This window comes from Chelonoidis abingdonii, chromosome 6 (assembly GCF_003597395.2).
Source record: "Chelonoidis abingdonii isolate Lonesome George chromosome 6, CheloAbing_2.0, whole genome shotgun sequence".
In the NCBI taxonomy this organism is placed as follows: domain Eukaryota; kingdom Metazoa; phylum Chordata; order Testudines; family Testudinidae; genus Chelonoidis; species Chelonoidis abingdonii.
Genome location: NC_133774.1, coordinates 49,755,137 through 49,774,838, shown reverse-complemented (window position 1 = coordinate 49,774,838; position 19,702 = coordinate 49,755,137). Strand labels below are relative to the sequence as shown.

Sequence of the window (19,702 nt, the reverse complement as noted above, 5' to 3'; positions counted from 1 at the left end):
ACTCAGTTTAAAAGCATGGGACACATTCAAGCCCAAATGGTCACTGAAACTCCTGGAACTCAGGGCTAAATCCCAGAAGCTGTACAAAGTGACAGAGTCCTGTGGCACCTTACAGACAAAATGGAGCATAAGCTTTTGTGGGTGAATACCCATTTCGTCAGATGAAGCTGTACAGTATGTCTCTAATTCCGCTGAGGAAATATGGTTTGGTAGCAACAGCATAATACCAGTTCAAGTTTTCAACAGCATCAAATCTATTACATCGCAATCAGACTCAAGGGAATACTCAGTGACTCAAGATCCCAGCACAGAAGACAAGTTCTTGAATGTCAGTCAGCAAGAAAACAATTCTAAAAAAGAGCCGGGCCCCAAAACACAGACTTTTGCTGATCTGAAGCTGTATTTGGAGCTCAACCAGAGAAATGAAAAGAAGTCATGTCTCGTAACCCACATTATCTCCTTCACATGGCAACTGGAGATTGGTTAGAGCCAAGGAAGGAAGAATTCTCCCCAGTAAAACACCAACTGCCCATACTGAATCCTGAAGTTTGCTGCAGAGAGGTAGAGGCAGAAAGAATGAAAAAAACTTAAGTTCTCTCTTTCTCTAGGTTGGACAAACTGGTATGCAGACTTTAGCTCTCTCTGCCGCGATCCACAGTGTCATTACTATAGCTCCTAGGGCTATAAGACCTCCCAGGACTAACACCTACAGTATTCCTAGGATTATGCACTGTACAAAGTATCAGTTTTTTGTATCTTGTCCAAATGCTTAAGATGTGCTATGGCTACACACATGCTAGATAGGCTTTTTGATCATCACACTATATTTTTGTTTCTGGTCTGCAGGGCTAATTATACATTTAAAAAAATTAAAGTTAGCTTAACTGTGGTTAAAAAAAATAATATATTTGCTTTATATTTGTGGCTAGTAAGGAAAAGGCCCCAAGTTGCAAATAAAATAAGAATAATAAGTAGTATTACTTATCTGTAACATCGGAAGGATGCATGGTTCAAAAAGTAACTAATAAAATAAAGCACTGCAGTAACAAGACAAAGAAAAACGGTCTTAAAAGAAATAAGCACAAACTTTCCTCCTGTTCTGCTGGTAAGCAAGGAGGCAGGAGGAGATAAGCAAGGAAGGCAGCAAGGACAAACTGCTTCAAACTGGATTTTTGCTAAAACTAGCAAGTTAGCTGAAGGATACAAATCAAAGCCATGAACCTTTGTCATACCGGAGCACACCCAGGACAAGACAACTTTCCCAAGGTCTGTCCTATTTGTATGTTAACTCCTCACTTAAAGTCATCCCGGTTAACGTTGTTTCATTGTTATGTTGCTGATCAATTAGAGAACATGCTCGTTTAAAGTTGTGCAATGCTCCCTTCTAAGGTCATTTGGCAGCCGCCTGCTTTGTCCACTGCTTTCAGGAACAGCAGCCCATTGCAGCTAGCTTGGAACCAGGGTGGACTGACAGTCCCCCTATCAGCTCTCCAGTTCCCTAAGGTTTCGTGTGCAGCAGCTGCCCAGCAGGCTAGCAATTGCACCTGTCCCTCTCCCCACTGCCATGTGCTGCTCCTGCCCTCTGCCTTGGAGCTGCTCTCCAAGACTCCTGCTTGCTGTGCAGGGGGAGGGTAGAAAGAAGGGGACTACTGTCAGGGTCTACCCCTCCCTCCTGGTCCTGCACCCTGCTTACCCCATCTTCCATAGAGCAAGGAGGACACTCAACAGGGCTCAGGACAGAGGGAGCTTGCTGGCGGTAGGGTCTCAGCAAGCTGATCTAATTAACAAGGCAGTGTACTTAAAGGGGAAATGCGCATCTCTCTCTCTCACACACACACAGTGTGTGTCTCTGTCTGTGATGCTCTCTCCCCCACCCTCCATTCCTGCTGCCTTGTAGACAGAGAGTTAACCCTTGAGGGCTCAGTCAATTGCTGGTTCATCAAGCACTCCCTGGAAAATATCCCATCCTCTGACTCCTCCACCTCAACCAAGCTTCACAATCATCGCTATGTACAAGTATTAAATTATTTAAAATTTATACTCTCTGTGTGTGTGTGTGTGTGTGTGTATATATACTGCGACTGGATAGCGTAGTGGTTAAGAGCGCCGCCCTTTGATATGGGAGACCGCCCTTTGATACGAGAGACCGGGGTTCGAATCTCAGTTGGTACCCAACTTTCCAGTAGGGGTTCTTGGGCAAAAGACCCCCTAACGCTTCACCTGCCTACCTCAAATATGAGAGTGACACGAACTAGGAGAGTCATGCCGGCTTGGACGTCAGCTCCGGACTTAACAAGGATCTTGCGCCAGATGTTGAAGGAACCAGGCACATCTGGTGATAAGTGGGCTACTGAACAAACATTACATGGACGAAGACAAGCAGAACCGTTGGAATTGGAATGGGAATGCTACTACACAGAAGAACCTAATGAGCAGGGGACATGTAGAGGGGGACTAGGATGGACAAAAGACTTACAATCCACACTTACTGAGAAATCAGCTAGTTACCCACGCTTCAACATAATAAAGGGAGCTGCTCTCACAGCTTGAGATAGACAAACTCACATTACTCCCCAGACTGGCAAGAAGACCTGGAAGAACAAGTGGATGTGGCAGCCCACACCTGAAGCTGAAACTCACTGCCACCCCCTTCCATTGCAGAGCAACAGCAGCTGATATGTAGGCATAAGATCATGGAGAAACTAGCTTAAAGTCAATCCTCGAGAATCGATTCCAGCGCTCAGTGGAGAAGATACCTATCAGATAAGTATGTTAGAAGATGCCCCATAGAGCCCTCATCGACAATCCCTCTACGCACCATAACTCAAACAATGAATGGTATAACACTACCAGCCTCTGTAATCCTGGAGATGCTTTGGCTACACGATCAAGAAACAACAACAGTATGGTACCCACCTGGAAAATGAGGTTGGAGATAAGATCAAGGCGACTCGGAGAGAAGTTAGTCAGCTGGTGGAACTACAGAAGGGTGGTCGATGATTAAGTAGACTTGGCTACTGAAAAATACAAGGGCTGACTCCATCTGAAGCCCAGAGACTGCTAAAACAGGCTCCAACGAGCACTGGCTACTCGGCTAAGGAGATACAACCTAGAGAGGCAGAGGCCAAAAAAGTAATGCCTTGTTCATCCAAAGAACCATCCAAGGTGTACTCGCAACTGCAAGTGGCAACCAACACGCCACCAGCAGCAGAAACTGAATCATACGGGAAGAACATATGGGAGAAAAGAGAAGACTCATAAACAGTGGCAAAGTGGCCTGCAGGACCTGAGAACAGAGCACAGTAATCTCCCAGAACAGAACCGTCTCCAATCCAGTAGAAGACATCAGCAGCGGGTAAAGAATGAAGAGCTGGACAGCACCTGGAACAGACATGATCCAACCTACTGGCTAAGAAACTAACAGCAGTGCAATCAACGACTAGCAGCACAGATGAACCAGCTGCTAGCAGCAGGCTCCCCACCAACTGGCTAACACAAGGAAGGACAGTGCTGATCATGAAAGTACTTCTGCAAGGGAACAGAACCGGCCAAAGTAACCTGCCTCCCCAACAACACATGAAAGTCCTATCAAGCATCATAGCCGCCAAGCTGACAGGACATACGGGCAGTACAATGAGCACGCTCAGAAAGGGGCAATTGGGCAACCAACAGGGGCTCAAAACACCCAGTTGCTCATAAGATAGAGCAGTTCGCCCAGACTTCAAGGTCTAGACAGACCAATCTGAGCACGAGCTGGATTTGACTACAGGAAAGCTACGATCTCAATGCGCACACATGGATCTGTTGATGTCTGGCGCTATACAGAGTCAACAGACACTAAGGACCTTCCCTCAAGAAACTCAAGGATGGGACTATGAAGTCAATCTCAAGGCAGCTTTTGCACAAGTGGCCATCAAGTGCGCATATACCAAGGTAATGCCCTATCCCCACGCTGCTGTTCTGCATAAGCCTTAAACCCCCTCAGTCCGATAAGTCACAAGGCCTGGTTACAGTTCCAGGGAACTACACTAGCCCACTTCCTCGTAGCATGTCGATGACAGTCAAGCTGAGCTAAGAATGAACGAGACATCGACTCGCTAATCCACCTGACCTGGAGATCACCAGTGAGGAAATCGAGCATTCAGACTGGAGAAGTGTGCGATGTGTGTAAGAGGGAAGGTATCAAGACGGTGAGGGGGTGGAAACTACCAGCGGGGCCACACGTAGCAGAACAAACAGACAAGCTACAAGTACATTGGCTCCCCCAGGTCATCTGCGAAATGACCACGACGAGGAGAGGGGCAAGGAAGACAGCAACATCCCCACAACCAAAGATAAACCGAGTCCTGAGAGCCAGCTTCAGTGGGAAGAACCCATCAACAATCACGCCCGCGTCATCCAGATACCCTGCCGAATAGTGAGCTGCCACAAGGAGGACATGGAGGCTGCCTGACGTGAAACCCTGAAGCTCCTCACAATGCACGAAGGTCACCCAAAGTCAATCCAGCTGTCAGCCAGAAAGAAGGAGGCGGCTGGTGAAGTTCGTAAGATCCCATGTCCGATAGAAGCTTTGAAACCCGGAACATCCAGGAGTACACAGTGAGATGGCCCCCTAGATGCTGTGAGAGAATGTGAGCACAGAATGAGAGGAAGACCCAGTCAGAAACAAATGCCCATGCAAGAAAGACCGCGCAATGGGATGACATACAACAATAGCTGAGGTGCGACACGGGACAACCTACCATGGCTGAGGATAGCTGGACTAAACCCCACTGAGGCACTGATCATGAGGCAGCACAGGATACAGGTACACTGGCTACAGACCATTGAACGCAGGGGTCTACCTACACGTAGAGCAGGATGAGTGCAGACTGTCAGCTAGGGCCTTCAGAGACAGTCCAACACATAGTGGCAGGATATAAGAGTGCAGGCAGGAACAGGCAATACACTGAATGGCACAACCAAGTGGCTTGGCAATTGGCGTACAGGAGCATCTGCACAGCGTAGGGCTAGCACTCCAAGTACAGATGGGCGAGACATATGAGATCCATTAGAAGGGTTGTGCGAGAAATAGGCCGAGGGCTTAAGAGATCGTGGGACTCACGATCCAGACGGACAGGCAGTACTGGCCAATCACCAAGACAGTCGTGGTAATATCAGATCAAGGCGACAGCAGAACAGGCGAGGTGGATGATCGATATAAAGGCAGTGCCTAAGATATAACATGGCAACATCAGGAAGTAAGGAAAGAGAAGCTTGAAGCAAGATACCCCAGGCCTGAAAGAGGAACTAGAGAGAGGATGTGGAAAGTGAAAGGACCAAATGGTCCCAGTGGTGGTAGTGAGCACTCGGGCTGTGGATCCCATAGCTGGGTGAAGTCTCCACAGCATTATCCCAGGAACACAACATCAGAGCTCCTCTGTCCAGAAGCGAGTGTCAGTGCTAGAACAGCTAAATACTAACTACGCAGAACCCTCAACTCCCCAGGCCTCTGGGTAGAGACACCCGAGTTGAGGAAGACAGCATAACCACCACAGGGGTAAGAGGGGAATTATTTATTTATATATATATATATATATATATATAATATATATATATATATATATATATATATGTGTGTGTGTGTGTGTGTGTGTGTCTTTTTTCTGGCGAAAAAAAAGTTCCCTGGAACCTAATCCCCTCATTTACATTTATTCTTATGGGGAAATTGGATTCACTTAACATCATTTCGCTTAAAGTCACATTTTTCACAAAGATACCTACAAGGTGAAGTGAGGAATTACTGTACACTGATCACATGCCTACGGAAACTTTGTTAGTGTATTGGGTGTATTGACTACTTATTTTTAGGCTATTACACTAAATACCATTTGGCCTTTGGACTTAATAAAGAAATTTTTGGTTAAATTAGTGTCTAGTTCTCTCCATTATTAATAATGTTAAATATCATTAATAATTTCAACATTGATTAATATTAAAAAGTTTGAATTCAAACTTGAAATTAAACACACAACAAATCTACATAACCTTATTTTCTCCATTACTGTTACTTCCCCTCCTCTCCATGTCCTTCTGGTAAGTCATGTTTGTTTAGGTCATGCATTGCAATCTGTGCAGGTGTAGCAAACCATCCATGCAGATAACAATCCTGCATCAGGCAGACTATGAGATTTCCACAGAAAGGTTTGTAGTGCAAACATCACAATAGGGCCATAATCTAGACGGGAACCCTTGCGCTTTACCACGAATCATTAGCCTAAAGCTTTCCATATACATTTTCTTTTTACATTAAGTTTCTCTATTTTAAACAATGTACTGTCTCAGTAATGACAACACGAAGTACAGTTACAAATATTAATGACCTGTTACCAATAATGGCTTCTAATGAAAAAGTGAGATGAGAAACAAAACTCCCCAAGCATCACCAACCTCAACGCCAGCAGAAAGTCAGGCTGGCTGTGTGGTTAAGGCACTAGACTGGGCCTCAAGGTTGGATTCCACACACCCCTTGGGCAAGTCACTTTGCCTCCCTGCCCCTCAGGCCGCATTTGGCAGGGATCCCGCCTGGCCTCTTAGGGAGCTGGCACAGAGCCTGGGAGATGCCGCTATCAGCGCCAAAAAACGCCGTCAGTGACCCACAGTAGCAGGGAGTCTGGACGGGGGCAGCGCTCGGCACCCCCGGCCTCTCCGGCGCGACAGGTCGCACTCAGCCCCAGGGCTCCGCTGCCCGGCAACACTCACCGGCTGCAGCCAGGACACCAGCTCCCGGAGCCGCCTCGCTCACTCCGGCTCGGCGCACGATGGGTGCAGAGAAGGGGGCGGGGGCGGGAGCCGGAGCCGGAGCCGGAGCCGGAGCCGGAGCCTCTCCCTCGCGCGTCCGGTGTCCCCGTGCGGAGAAGGGTGGCAGCCTCAGGTCACCCCCGATCAGCACCAACAACTTCCTTCCACTTCCTCCCCGCCCAGCCGCGCAGCAGCCAAAGCCTATGACGAAGAAGCGTCGTCCCAGATCGCACCGCGGCGCGGTGTCCTTTCTCTCCCTCCCGGCCAGCCCCACCGACTCTCCCTGAGTTCCGGGACCCGCAGGTTTGTCCCAGCAGGCCTTGATGGCGATTCAGCTACTGGGTTATGATTCAGGCTTTTTTTGACGCCCCGAGGCGGGTGGAAGGGAAGGGCCTAGGCCAAAAGCGGCGTGTACCGCTTGCTATCGGCGGAACGAAAGTGTCGGTACCGGAAGTGGTTCTACCCGGAGGCCTTTCCCGGAGTCACCAGTCTTTTCTTTCTCGTCGTGCGGCGGCCGGACGGGATCGCCGGCGGCAGAGACCCGATCGCGAGCTGTTGAGGGCCGCCCCCGGCCCCACGAGCTAGGCCGCCATGGTGAGAGGAGCAGGCGGCGCTGGGAGGGGTGAAGAGCGTCTCCACCGAGGGAAGGGGGGGCGAGGTGACTGCGCCTGGAGCGGGCCTTGGGCCAGGCGTACGCGGAGCCCCCTTGTCCTCAGCGGCCCCCGAGCCGGCCTGTCCCGAGAGAGCGGGGCCTTGTGCCTCCTTCGTAGCGTCACGTCCCGGGAGCCTGTTCCTCGGAAACAGGCCGGCCTGGCTGCGGCGAGACTCGGGACAGCCCCCGTCCCAGGCGCTCCGCGGCGGGGAGCGGGTGGCTCACGGCTGGCGCGGCGGAGGAGCCCGTGACAGTGCGGAGCTGTGGAGGGTTTAAAATGCGCGTGTCTGACCATACCAGCGCCGTCGGGCCACGGTGAATGAGATGGCTAAAGCCATGGGACAGCGCCCGGGAGAGCAGCAGGCTGCTGCTGGGTCTGGGCTTTCCGGTGCCTCCCTTTCCCCCACCCCCCGAGACTCCTCATTTCTGCCCTGCCCCAGCGGACACCCCTCTGGACGCGCCCTCCCCCTCTCCCTCCCTCCCCTGCAAGGGATGCGCCCCACAGTTCAAAAACTAGTGTCCTGGGGTAAGTGGCCTGTCTTCAGCCCCCACTGCGGCATTTCAGCTGGTGCCTCCCTGTGCATATAGACAGAGCATCAGCATGATAACTCGGTACTGTGCTATGCCCTCTGCCCCCCAGCTTAGTCTCTGTGAAGGGGATCTCAGTCAGACACGCATCACTCTCCTACAAACGAACCCCAGTCAACTAATCCAGCTATTGCTCCTCTAAGCTAGGATGGAAGAAGAGAATTGTATCTGTTTTGTAACAAGCAGGAGATGGTCTGATGGTGACAACTCAGCTAACTCTGTAGATATTTAAACATTGGGCACTTAAGAGGACTATCTTGTAAATCTGAACTTTAACTTCAAGTGCTCATCATTTTCACACAAGCCACTCTTGAATTCCTGTGTGGTTAAACAAGAGCACTAGGAAAGGGCTGTCAAGTGGAGGAGGAATCCAATATAGTAGGTCTTCATTAATATGGGCAGGCTCCCAGGACCCTGTATAGGGATACAGGACTTCTCTTTTGAGTTATCCTGAAGTTGGGTGCATGAATCATGGAAGCAGATACTTATCATTAATTGCAAACAGGATATCAATTGTACATATGGCCTCCATTACCATAATGAGTGCCTCACAACCTTAAATGTGTTTATTCTCACAATGCCCATATGAGGTAGGGAAAGATTATTATACCCACTTTTCATAATGGAAGAGAGAGACCGATCACCCAACAAGTGCGTGGTCAAGTAAACCTGGGAATATCTGCTTTATCTCTCTGGGAGAGGCAGTTCTGCAGGGAAACTCTGGGAACAACCAAGCTTCAGACTGAGGATTAGCTCTGTTTTTGTTTGAGTTAACACTAAGCTGACCTCAGGAGTGAGGTATGTGTGGACTCTAGGCCCTGTGTGTGCATTCTGTCCTGAACAGTGTAGGAACCCCACCTGTTTAGTCTCTCTCTTTCAGATTTGTGATCCTAAAGTAATTTGTGTTTGTACAGTGATTGTTGTAACAGCATCATACTCTTATCAGTCCATTATTAATTGACCATGTCATGTGTGATGCATCCAGCAGTTTTGGAACCAGCTATCTCCAAGAAGTATTCCATCATGGTGAATATCAGATCTCCGATACACACTATGCAGATAAGAGGAAATTGAGTATATTGTGCAAAAAGCTTTGCCACACTTTGCTAACTTCTAAACAAAATATCTCCTTTCATGTACAGCCACAGAACGATTACATAGAGTTACACCGCAAGCGATATGGCTATCGCTTGGATTACCATGAGAAGAAGAGGAAGAAGGAGGGCCGTGAGGCTCATGAACGGTCAAAGAAGGCCAAGAAATTGATTGGACTGAAGGCCAAACTCTACCATAAGCAGCGCCATGCTGAGAAGATACAAATGAAAAAGACGTGCGTATCCATTTTTTCCTTGACATGGTTGAGCTCTCATGGTAGTTTAAGGTCTTGACTAGACACTGATATAGTTATGAATTATTAAACTACTGTCCATAGAGGCCTGTTTGAATTGCACACTAAAACTTGAAAAAATGCATATGACTTGCAGGAACAAATTGTTTTGAGACCTAATTAAAATATTTCTCCTCCTTGCTCTCCCCTGTCAAAACTGTTCCTACCATTAGATGCTATCAGTGGATCTAGCACTAGAAGCACTACCAGTGATGAATGTTAAACACTAGAACTGCTTTTAGATCTTACACTGATGTACCAATCATGAGGTGGGGTTTAATGCAACAATACAAGGAAATGCATTTAAGGGCTTTCCATGACTTTCATATTCATTCAGATATGTCTCTGTTGCCCTTCTTGTAAACTGTTAACAGAAAAAGCACAGTGGTTTATACTATATTATTTGGATCTTAAAATACATTACCATACTAATCTTAAACACTGTCAAGTTAAAATCACACTTCTGTTTGAAACTTTTCCCCTATATTGTTGCAGATAATACCCACAATTTATTATAACTGAATTAATTAGAAGAAAAATATTTTGATTTATTTAGCTTGTCCACAAGACAGCATAGATAATTTGTCATAAATGCTGCAGTTAGAAATTATTTCTATCTTTAAAGAGAGCCTCTGAGCATACATAAGGCTTAAGATGACAGGCCAATGTGATAGTAGCTCATGTTGTCAAGCTTCTACATTAGATTTTTTTTGCACACCCTGAGGATGTTTTTCTGAATACTTGGTATTTTTCCTTTTAGCATTAAGATGCACGAAAAGAGAAACACCAAACAAAAGAATGATGAGAAAACCCCAGAGGGAGCTGTGCCAGCATACCTGCTGGATAGAGAGGGCCAGTCCCGGGCTAAAGTTCTCTCCAACATGATCAAACAGAAACGAAAAGAAAAAGCTGTAAGTAACAATAGAAACATTCAGATAATTGCTATTACTAGGGTTTGTTTAATGACCAGTCACAGTATTCATGCTGACTTCGCTTGCAGTCTGAGGCAGAGTCTGAATAGTTCTGCAGGTTTGGCATCATGTTAAGCATTTTTTTTCCCAGTAATTATTAACTCAGTATATTGGTATCTGCAGAAACTCTTCATGGCAGAGCTATTGAGTCAGAAAAATAGCTAACAAGCATGTACAGTAACTAACTTTCATGACATTTAGCAATAGTGTTAAATCACCATTGACTTCAATAGAATGTTCTTCCTCCTCAGAATCAGTAATGTCTCTTGCATTTAAAAAATATTGCCATAAAAAGAACAGCAACTAAATATATTGTCTAATAGCTAAAGAATTCAGATGTGAGACAATAGTGTGTTCCCTGTGCTAATTGTCCCAGTTTGTCAGAATGATGGTAAGTGGCTCTTTTTATAAATGTCTTTATATTTTTTTTTGAGTTGCTACACCGTAAGTCATATAGTTCCTCCTCTTTAGTAAAACTGTGTTTTATTCTTTGATATCTCTTCCCTTCCATTCACCAACACCAATAATGCTACCGGCCCTTCTGTGTAGGGGAAATGGGAAGTTCCTGTGCCAAAAGTCCGTGCACAAGGAGAAACAGAAGTTTTAAAGGTAATCCGTACGGGAAAGAGAAAGAAGAAGGCCTGGAAGAGGATGGTCACCAAAGTCTGCTTTGTTGGGGATGGCTTTACTCGAAAACCTCCTAAATATGAACGATTTATTCGACCAATGGTAAGTTACTTGTATTCAAATGTAGTTTAGAGCAGGGGTTCTCAAACGGGGTTACGAGGTTACTGTTGTGGGAGGTCAGGAGCTTTCAGCCTCCATCCCAAACCCTGCTTTGCCTCCAGCATTTATAATGGTATTAAATATATAAAAAAGTGTTTAATTTTTAAGAGGGGTTGCACTCAGAGGCTTGCTGTCTGAAAGAGGTCACTAATACAAAAGTCTGAGAACCCCTGGTTTAGAGTGTATTTATAACATTGAGTCAATATACTTTGGTGATAATTAAGGTTAAGACTATTATTTTTAGTAAAAGTCATGGACAGATTGCTGGTACTAAACAAGAATTCATGAAAGCCTAAGCCCCCAGTGCTGAAGACCGATCCCCACTGCCAGGGCTGACAGCCCAAGCCCCACCATCTGAGCTGAAGTCATGGAGGTCATGGATTCCTGATGGTCTCATAACCTTAGTGATAATCCAGAACTAAGGTTGAAGCTGTTGCAAACCAGCCACATTTCTAATAATTTCCTTGTAGAAGCCTAAATCATAGAAATATAGGGCTGGAATGGACCTTGAGTGTTCTAGTCCAGACTCCTGTGTTGAGGCAGGACCAAGTAAACCTAGATCACCCCTGACAGGTGTTTGACCAACCAACTGAAATCTGATGTATGAGGCGACCCCTGAGTTCTTTCAGGGAGGCAGTGGCTCAGTGAATAGGGCACTGGCTTGACACACAGACCACTTGGATTCTATTGCCAGCTCTATCACTGGCTTGCTGGGTGACCTCAGGCAAGTCATTTCATCCCTCAGTTTCCCTGTCTGTAAATACGTTAATGTTATTTACCTCCTCTGGAAAGTGTTTTGTGATCTGGATGAGAAAGAGCTCTGTATGACCCTGATATTTATAATTTCACAATAGGTGGGACGGGGAGGAATGGCTGCAGTTTTAGGTTTTACAAGGGACGCTTAAAAATTAAGAGCTTGAGTCTAAAACTAAGGTGAAATACATTACTATTAGCTCCTGATTTCATCAACATGCAGAAACCATCTGCAATAGGAAGTATTCTTCTTCCCATACTAATTTTAAAGTGATGCACACTGAAAATGTACAAATCTGAATAGTCTCTAGAAAATCTTATCTGATCATTTATCAGGGTTGAACAAATCTGACATTACAACAGGCAGGTGACTTTTTAAAAAATACCAAAATCACATCAATTATTTCTCACCATAATTCCTAAAAATACAGGAAATTATGGAAATAGCGGTGTAGTTGGTCAACTTTTTTTTAGTAATGGCTGTAATCATTTTATGTTCATGTAACAGGGCTTACGTTTCAAGAAGGCTCATGTAACACATCCTGAACTTAAAGCTACTTTTTGTCTACCGATACTTGGTGTAAAGAAGAATCCCTCTTCCCCTCTGTACACAACATTGGGTGTAATTACCAAAGGTACCGTTATTGAGGTGAATGTGAGTGAGCTTGGCCTTGTGACACAAGGGGGCAAAGTTATCTGGGGTAAGTATCCAACAAAAAGTTATCAGCTGTATTCCATAACTAGTCTAGAATTTTAACGAAGAATAAAGAGATTTGACTATGATTTGTTATAAACATGTTAGTCTTAAACTTTCAGTTCACCTTGTATGTCAAATTATGTAAGGGTCCAAAATCAGCAATACAATACCCAAAATATTTGAAAATCACTTTCTTACCTGGGTTTAAGTTCAAGAATCTTGTTTGCTCCTCTGTTTGACATTAACCAGTAGCCCTAATCCAGCAGAGACTTAAGCAAATGCATAACTTTATGCATTGTGAGTAGTTCCTTTTGTTTCAAACATACGCATAAGTATTTGCAGGATCAGGACTACTGTTTCTAGCAGTTGTGAAGTTACAATGGACAAATTCCTGAACTCAAGACTTGGCAGGTTAGAGGCAACTTTTTTTTCCTGTGTGATTAAATAACTGTTTGGGGTCTAAAGTTCTTCATTATACACGCTGAGCTCTGGAGGGAGCTTTCATAAACAAGCTGAAAAATGTTGCTGCTAAGTTGAAATCTCATTTTTCTTTAAAAATAGTTATATTAATATCAAAATGTAGTTAGTGTTTTGGAATGGGAGTCCATTAGACTAGACAGGGTCGGATTAGTGGAGGGGACTTTTAAAGGTGAATAAGCTTACATTTATTCTCAAAACATAAAAACTAGGGGGCACCCAATGAAATTGTTTTATACCTGCTGCCTGTTAAACACAAGGAAGTATTTCTTCACACAGTGCACAGGCAACCTGTGGAACTCTTTGCCAGAGCATGTTGTGAAGGCCAAGACACTATAACTGGGTTCAAGAAAGAACTAGATAAATTCATGGAGGATAGGTCCATCAATGGCTGTGAGCCGGGATGGGCAGCAATGGTGTCCCTAGCCTCTATTTGCCAGAAGCTGGGAATAGGCTACAGGGGATGTATCACTTGATGATTACCTGTTCTGTTCATTACCTCTGACGTTTCAGGTATTGGCCACTGTCAGAAGACGGGATACTGGGCTAGATGGACCTTTGGTCTGACCCAGTATAGCCATTCTTATGTACACTTAATTGTCTTCCAGGCTTAAGTTTTTTTAATTTTCTGTAGTACTAGAAGCTATTGAAAAATTTTTTATTCAATTTTTTTCTCTTTTCTTTAGGGAAATATGCACAGGTAACCAACAATCCAGAAAATGATGGTTGCATTAATGCAGTCCTGCTTGTTTGATTGGAGTCTTAGTAAATATTGCACATGAACTCTTGCAAAATCGAGGCAAATAAATCAAGAAGCTTACAAGCAGTTTAAGACCTTTAGCTTCCCACAAACCAAGTGTCAAACTTGAACCCGGGAGAGGAAGGACAAAGAACTTAAACAAGTTCTGAAAATTTTACAAATATTAAAGCCCAATAGTATACAAACTGTTTGACTTTATTCTGGTAATGTTCAATGGAACAATCAACTTTCCATTTTGGGTTTTTTTGTGGGGGACAAAGTTATTTTTTCTGATGGTTGCACTCCTTCTGCAGTTTTGATGCCAGAATCACTTTAGAATCACTAAATCTAGAAGAAAATTCAACTGAGGTGTTTGACAGTGGGTAAACAATAGGGCAGAGTCATGCATGCAAACTGCCCCTCAGAGCATATATTAAGCTGGGGTCCAAACGGTGGATTGTCAGAAACTGCACAGGACATGTTCTGCCATATAGCCAGCTGACTGAAGCTTACTTGCTGGTGGGAAAACCCCATAAAGAGGGAAGATGTGTACTTCAAACTTCACAGATTCACATGTGAACGAACGGAGAGAACCTGGACGAAGCAGTGCAGCTGGGAGAAGGGAAGGAGAGGGGTCAAGCTGCATAGTGATGTCTTAGCATAAATATAGTACCAACATTTTAGTATTTGCCACTAAGTATCCTCCTGGGCTTAGAACTGCAGTTAGAAGGGGATTAGCTATCTGAAAAGCTGTGTGCTTTGAACAGGTTTTTTTTTCAATCACTCAGACTTTTGATGCAAGGATAAAGATTGACACACCTCTGGCAATCCTATGCATCAACCTACTGTCTTCATCATCCCTCCCTCTACCAAATCTCAGCTGCATCAGAAGAGGAAGTAAGGCCTGGAAGCACAGAGCCATGCTCTCAGACAAGGAGGTAGAATACTGAGGAGTCTGTAGTCATAATTTCTCTGCTGCCTTGTTTCCTGATGGCAGTATCTACTAGGTCAGGGGTAGACAACCTATGGCACGCAAGCTGGTTTTCAGTGGCACTCACACTATCTGGGTCCTGGCCACCGGTCTGGGGAGCTCTGCATTTTAATTTAATTTTAAATGAAGCTGCTTAAACATTTTAAAAACCTTATTTACTTTACATACATTAGTTTAGTTATATATTATAGACTTAGAAAAAGACCTTCTAAAAACATTAAAATGTATTACTGGCACGCAAAACCTTAAATCAGAGTGAATAAATGAAGACTCAGCACACCACATCTGAAAGGTTGCTGATCTCTGTACTAGGTGTATATACCATCTATTGAACTACCTCAGAAGTGAAGGAAAATACTAGACAATACCTACAATTAAATCAATGACAACACTTTAAGTACTAATGTAAATTCTTTAGTGAATTAATTTAAGAATAACCCCTGAATTTATACAAATTAGTTTGCATGCCATTTGCTTATACTCTAAATATTTATTCAGAAAGCAATTAAGCTTTCAAAACAAGAATTTTTTCTTCTGCTGTAATGTTAGTCGGAGATCATGAACATACTAACAAGCTGTAGGAAAACTCCTACCTAGACTATTAGTTGACAGTTATGGAATGAATTTTTAAAAATAACTTTCCCTACCTTTTTGTACATGTTGAAATAATTGGAAACAGAATTTTTTCAATAAGTGACAAAGACATGAGTTATTCAGAGTAAGTGACCTTGAGTTTAAGAGGTACATAATTTTAGTCTATAATCACAGTGGGACATACAGAAACATCCAATCAAGCTTCATGTGTTAGAGCAGTGTCCAAGCTATTGTGAAGCTAAATTAGACCTTTACCTTTATTTTGAATTTTGGAAAAGATACTCATTTCAAAAGTTGCAGTTACTATTGGTTACAAGTAGTAGACTAACTAGACCAATGGTCTCCCAAACTTTTCAGGGTCATGCCCTCCTCCTGAAGCGGGGCCAGGGGGCTGGCCCTGGCCTCAGCTGTACCCTGTAGGGTGATGTGCCCCACAGTTTGGGGACCTTTGGATTAGACAAATACTGATTCCTGGATCTTCTCATACTTGAGGTATGATCTAGTCAAAAAGTTTTGTTCCCCCTCCCAAAAATATATCTTCAGTGGTTCGCTCTATTAGTCTCCCAGACTGTACAGATTTTTGCATATTAAATTTGATTGGAACGAACAGTCTGATAGGCTAAAAAGCTGCAAGTAACTGCATGTTCATCTTCCATCAGCTGTTTACGAATACAGGTTTTTGGGTTAGATGACCCACTACATCAGAAGTTAGGGGGGAAAAAAAAAACAGGTTCTTTAAAGCGGTCCATTGAACAACCACCCCCACCAATAAATAGCCAATCCAAGATGTTAAAGGTCAGTCAGCTCAGAAGCTAACTTGTCATTAGCTAATTCATCTATACTTGCTTCAAGTCCTCAGCAATTATACACATCAACTATCTTACTCTGATGATTTAAGGAGCCAGAGGTAGTCCTAAACAAGAAAATAATTTGCAATTACAAGTGATTTTGTACATGTGTAGACTATATCATGATCAGTGCCTTATGCTGCATGATCACATTTTTAGCTCCATAATGGTAGAGTTGTAAAGGTAGAATTTTTGTAATAGAAGGCAACATATAAAATAGAATATAAGTTAAGGCCCCAAACCTGCAAACATTTGCACACATGCTTCAGTCTGTAATCCCACTCTTAAACAGCCTCTGTATTAAACACATTGTTGCAAGCTCACGCCATATTTTATTTCTTAAAGCCCCATTCCCCTTGTGTCAGGTGATTACATAAGAATCTGCTTTCATTTAAAAAAAAAAAAGTTCCAGCCCTCATACTTGTAGAAAAAGGGCCCAGATCCCCAAAGGTATTTAGGCTCCCAACTTCCATTGATGTCAAGACCCTTGAAGCTCTGGGCCAAGATGCCTAAAACACTCTTGACTGTGATTTTTCTGGACCTGCCTCATTTATCTGAATGCTTGGAGTTGACAGTACTAGATATATCAAAAGGTATTCTACATAGTCAAATGGGACTGCTGACATGCATAAAGTGAAGCATATGCACAATGCAAGCGTCTGCAGAACTGGGACTTAAGTCAATAAGAAACTGCCATTAATGGATCAAGCTAAATGCATTTTTTGTACCAATTTAACTACAGAAGCTTCTGTCTAAAGTTGTGTTCATGCACTGACTGACTTAACTGCATTTTTTTTTAAGCCAGAATTTTTGAGTGTTTTAGGAAAATCTTGTCAGAGCAGTGTATTTCCCAAGACTATGCCTTCTAATTGGTTACTAGTTTTCACACAAACATTCATACAATGAACAAACAAAAGTTACATGACTGATTTGAATTTAATGAGGATCACAAACAAATATAGTGTGTACTGATATTTGCTTTGGGGGGGAGGCATTTTTGTGATGATAGGCTCTGGCCCCAATCCCTCCCACATCTCATGTCTGAAATGCCAGTTGAATGTGTTAAATCTTCACATACAGTAAGTAATAGACAATTACAGGGATGTTTTCAACTAATTGTGGTCTCTGCTTATGAAAATACAATCTCAAAGATGTGTTTTAACTTGTATTCATGCTGTAAACACAATCCACTGTTAGCTGCTTGATACAGTTGTTGCGAATACGGACCTAAATCCCACAATTGTGTCTTTATGGCACCTTGTGGAGCTACACTGACCTCACTGGGGGGTTCACATAGGTCCACTTGCATGGATGCAGTTGCAGGATCAGTACCTACATGTGCGACTTCTCCCTTCTCTCAACTTACGTTTTTGTTCCTCCAGTCTATGGAGGATCATGTTGCAATCTGTATTTTGTTACAATTTTAAACTTAAGGTTAAAGAACCTTTAACTCTGGAAGACCTGTTTAAGATATGCATGAAATATACTGCACTGACTGGATAAATTATTAGTTGTACCTTATACCTCCCAGTGATATAGTTTGAAGTAAATGATTTATAAGCAAATTAAATGCAGACATATGAAGCTATAAAGTGGGGAATGAGAGGCGAAAATCAGTTTTGTCTTGCAGTTCACATTTTAAGACTGCAATCCTGGGATTTATTGACAAGTATTTTTCATTAGGTGAAAAATTCAGATTCATAAAGCTAGATTATTTTAATATGTATTTATCCTATACTCTGGTTAGTGAACTTTCAAAGTTCCATGGTAGTATTTAAATTATGGATTAAAGCTAACAGTTAAATACTGACGTTTAGAGAACTATAAATTGTACCTTAGTGAGCTAGAGTGATTGAAAATGTTTGCTGTTTAGCAGAGGGGACTCAAATACTGAAACCAAGAAGGAAAAGTCACAAAATATAAGTTTAATTACTACTTTGAAACATCTCAAAAAGCCATCAAGACAATACCAAAGGAAAAACTAAAAATACTATAACAAGACTTAACATAGTAATCCAGAATAGCAGTACATCTTCCATAAGAGATTTATAAACATAATACCACATGTTTAGAAAACACCTACCACCACATTTAGGAAAATAAATTTAAAATGTATCTCCTTGGAAATAAAGTTTGAGAATGGTGTATCATTTATCAAAATGGAGCACATAAGCTGACAATTGGACTATTTATTGCTTGCGTATGTGTAACTTAGGTAGTGGTGTTGATGTCATTGCAAATGAGATTAATTACTGAAGTCCAGGGAATATTGTGATAGTGGAGGTGGGGATCACGGCAAAGAATAAGCGACATAGCATTTATCAAGCTAAAAGTAAAATTCCATTTCTGAGAAAAAGATATGAATGCAAGTTTTATGTGATGGGTTCTGGGAAACAGGATGGAACAGTAAACATTATTTCTGCATGAAATGAACATAGCCTTTACAAAGAAAAGAATATGAATTTGTGGGAAGCAGAGCAAATCTGCATGAAAATTAGTGAGCAATACAAATAAGACATGAATGAATGTCAGGTTCAAATACAAAACCACTTATCTAAGGGTGAGGCAGAGATCAAAAGTTAAGTGTTCTTTAAGCTCTGTTCCTAGACTAAGTAAGGCTCAAGAATAATACTGCTTGCTTTAGTTGCCCATATATTGTTCCACATCCTGTTTTAGTAACATTTGATACAAACTGTATAAAAATCAAACGCTGTTTTGATTTTGGATTGCTGGTGTGGTAAGACCTTAAGAAGTTCTAACAGTTCAATGGTAATCTGAAACAAGAAAGACTGTGTTTTACTTCTGTTAAACCTAAAAAAGGCTATTTTATTTCCCAAAGTTAAACTCTTCATTGACATACTTAGTTGTAAATGGAGGTGGTGTTCTCTTTGCAGTAGTATAGCAGAAGGTATTTGAGGTTATGCTATGTTGTAATTGGACTTTCAGCACTGTAATGGACATTAATTCTTTTTTTTGCAAATAGCTTGATTTCACCAGCTCATTATTAATCGTTAAAATAGCTGATACCAAATATGACATTTAGCTCAACTGACTGGTGTAATCCTTCTCTAGTAGTAGGCTATCCCTGTTAGCAGCAGAGTGGCTGTAAGAATTCTTAATTATGCACCTGATCTCCATATTCAGTTCTTCCTAATAATCAGGGGCCTGATTCTAATCTCAGTTTTGCTAGTTTTACACAAGTGTAACTCCTTTGGACATCAATGAGTAACTCAGTTTACACCAGTTTAAGTGAAATCAGATTAAACTCCTAAGACTCTGCTCTTGCTGCCACTGAAGTCAAGTGGAGTTTTACTGTTGAAATAAAAATTTGTGCTAATTATGCAACTGCAAATTTAAATGTTCAGTGAACAGGAAATATCTGAAACAGGATATGTTCACATAAGTTAGTTCTGGGTTATCCATATGGGGGGAAAAAACC

General features: G+C 42.9%; 3 protein-coding genes across 3 annotated transcripts in view; 1 reads left to right on the top strand and 2 right to left on the bottom strand.

Annotated features, from left to right (window-relative positions):
• The window catches only part of GFM2 (GTP dependent ribosome recycling factor mitochondrial 2), a 30,344-nt gene extending 23,177 nt beyond the window's left edge, over window positions 1-7,167 (bottom strand). Inside the window, exon 1 of the mRNA XM_032763560.2 lies at window positions 6,742-7,167. The gene's annotated coding sequence lies outside the window, so the exon portion shown is untranslated. The remainder of the gene's footprint in view (window positions 1-6,741) is intronic.
• The window catches only part of FAM169A (family with sequence similarity 169 member A), a 244,951-nt gene that overhangs the window by 172,780 nt on the left and 52,469 nt on the right, over window positions 1-19,702 (bottom strand). The gene's annotated exons all lie outside the window — the stretch shown is intronic.
• Window positions 7,275-19,101, top strand: NSA2 (NSA2 ribosome biogenesis factor). The gene is made up of 6 exons (XM_032763562.2): window positions 7,275-7,374; window positions 9,163-9,350; window positions 10,168-10,318; window positions 10,928-11,107; window positions 12,426-12,618; window positions 13,778-19,101. The coding sequence occupies exons 1-6, from the start codon at window positions 7,372-7,374 to the stop codon at window positions 13,843-13,845; spliced, it is 783 nt and encodes a 260-aa protein (XP_032619453.1). The 5' UTR covers window positions 7,275-7,371; the 3' UTR covers window positions 13,846-19,101.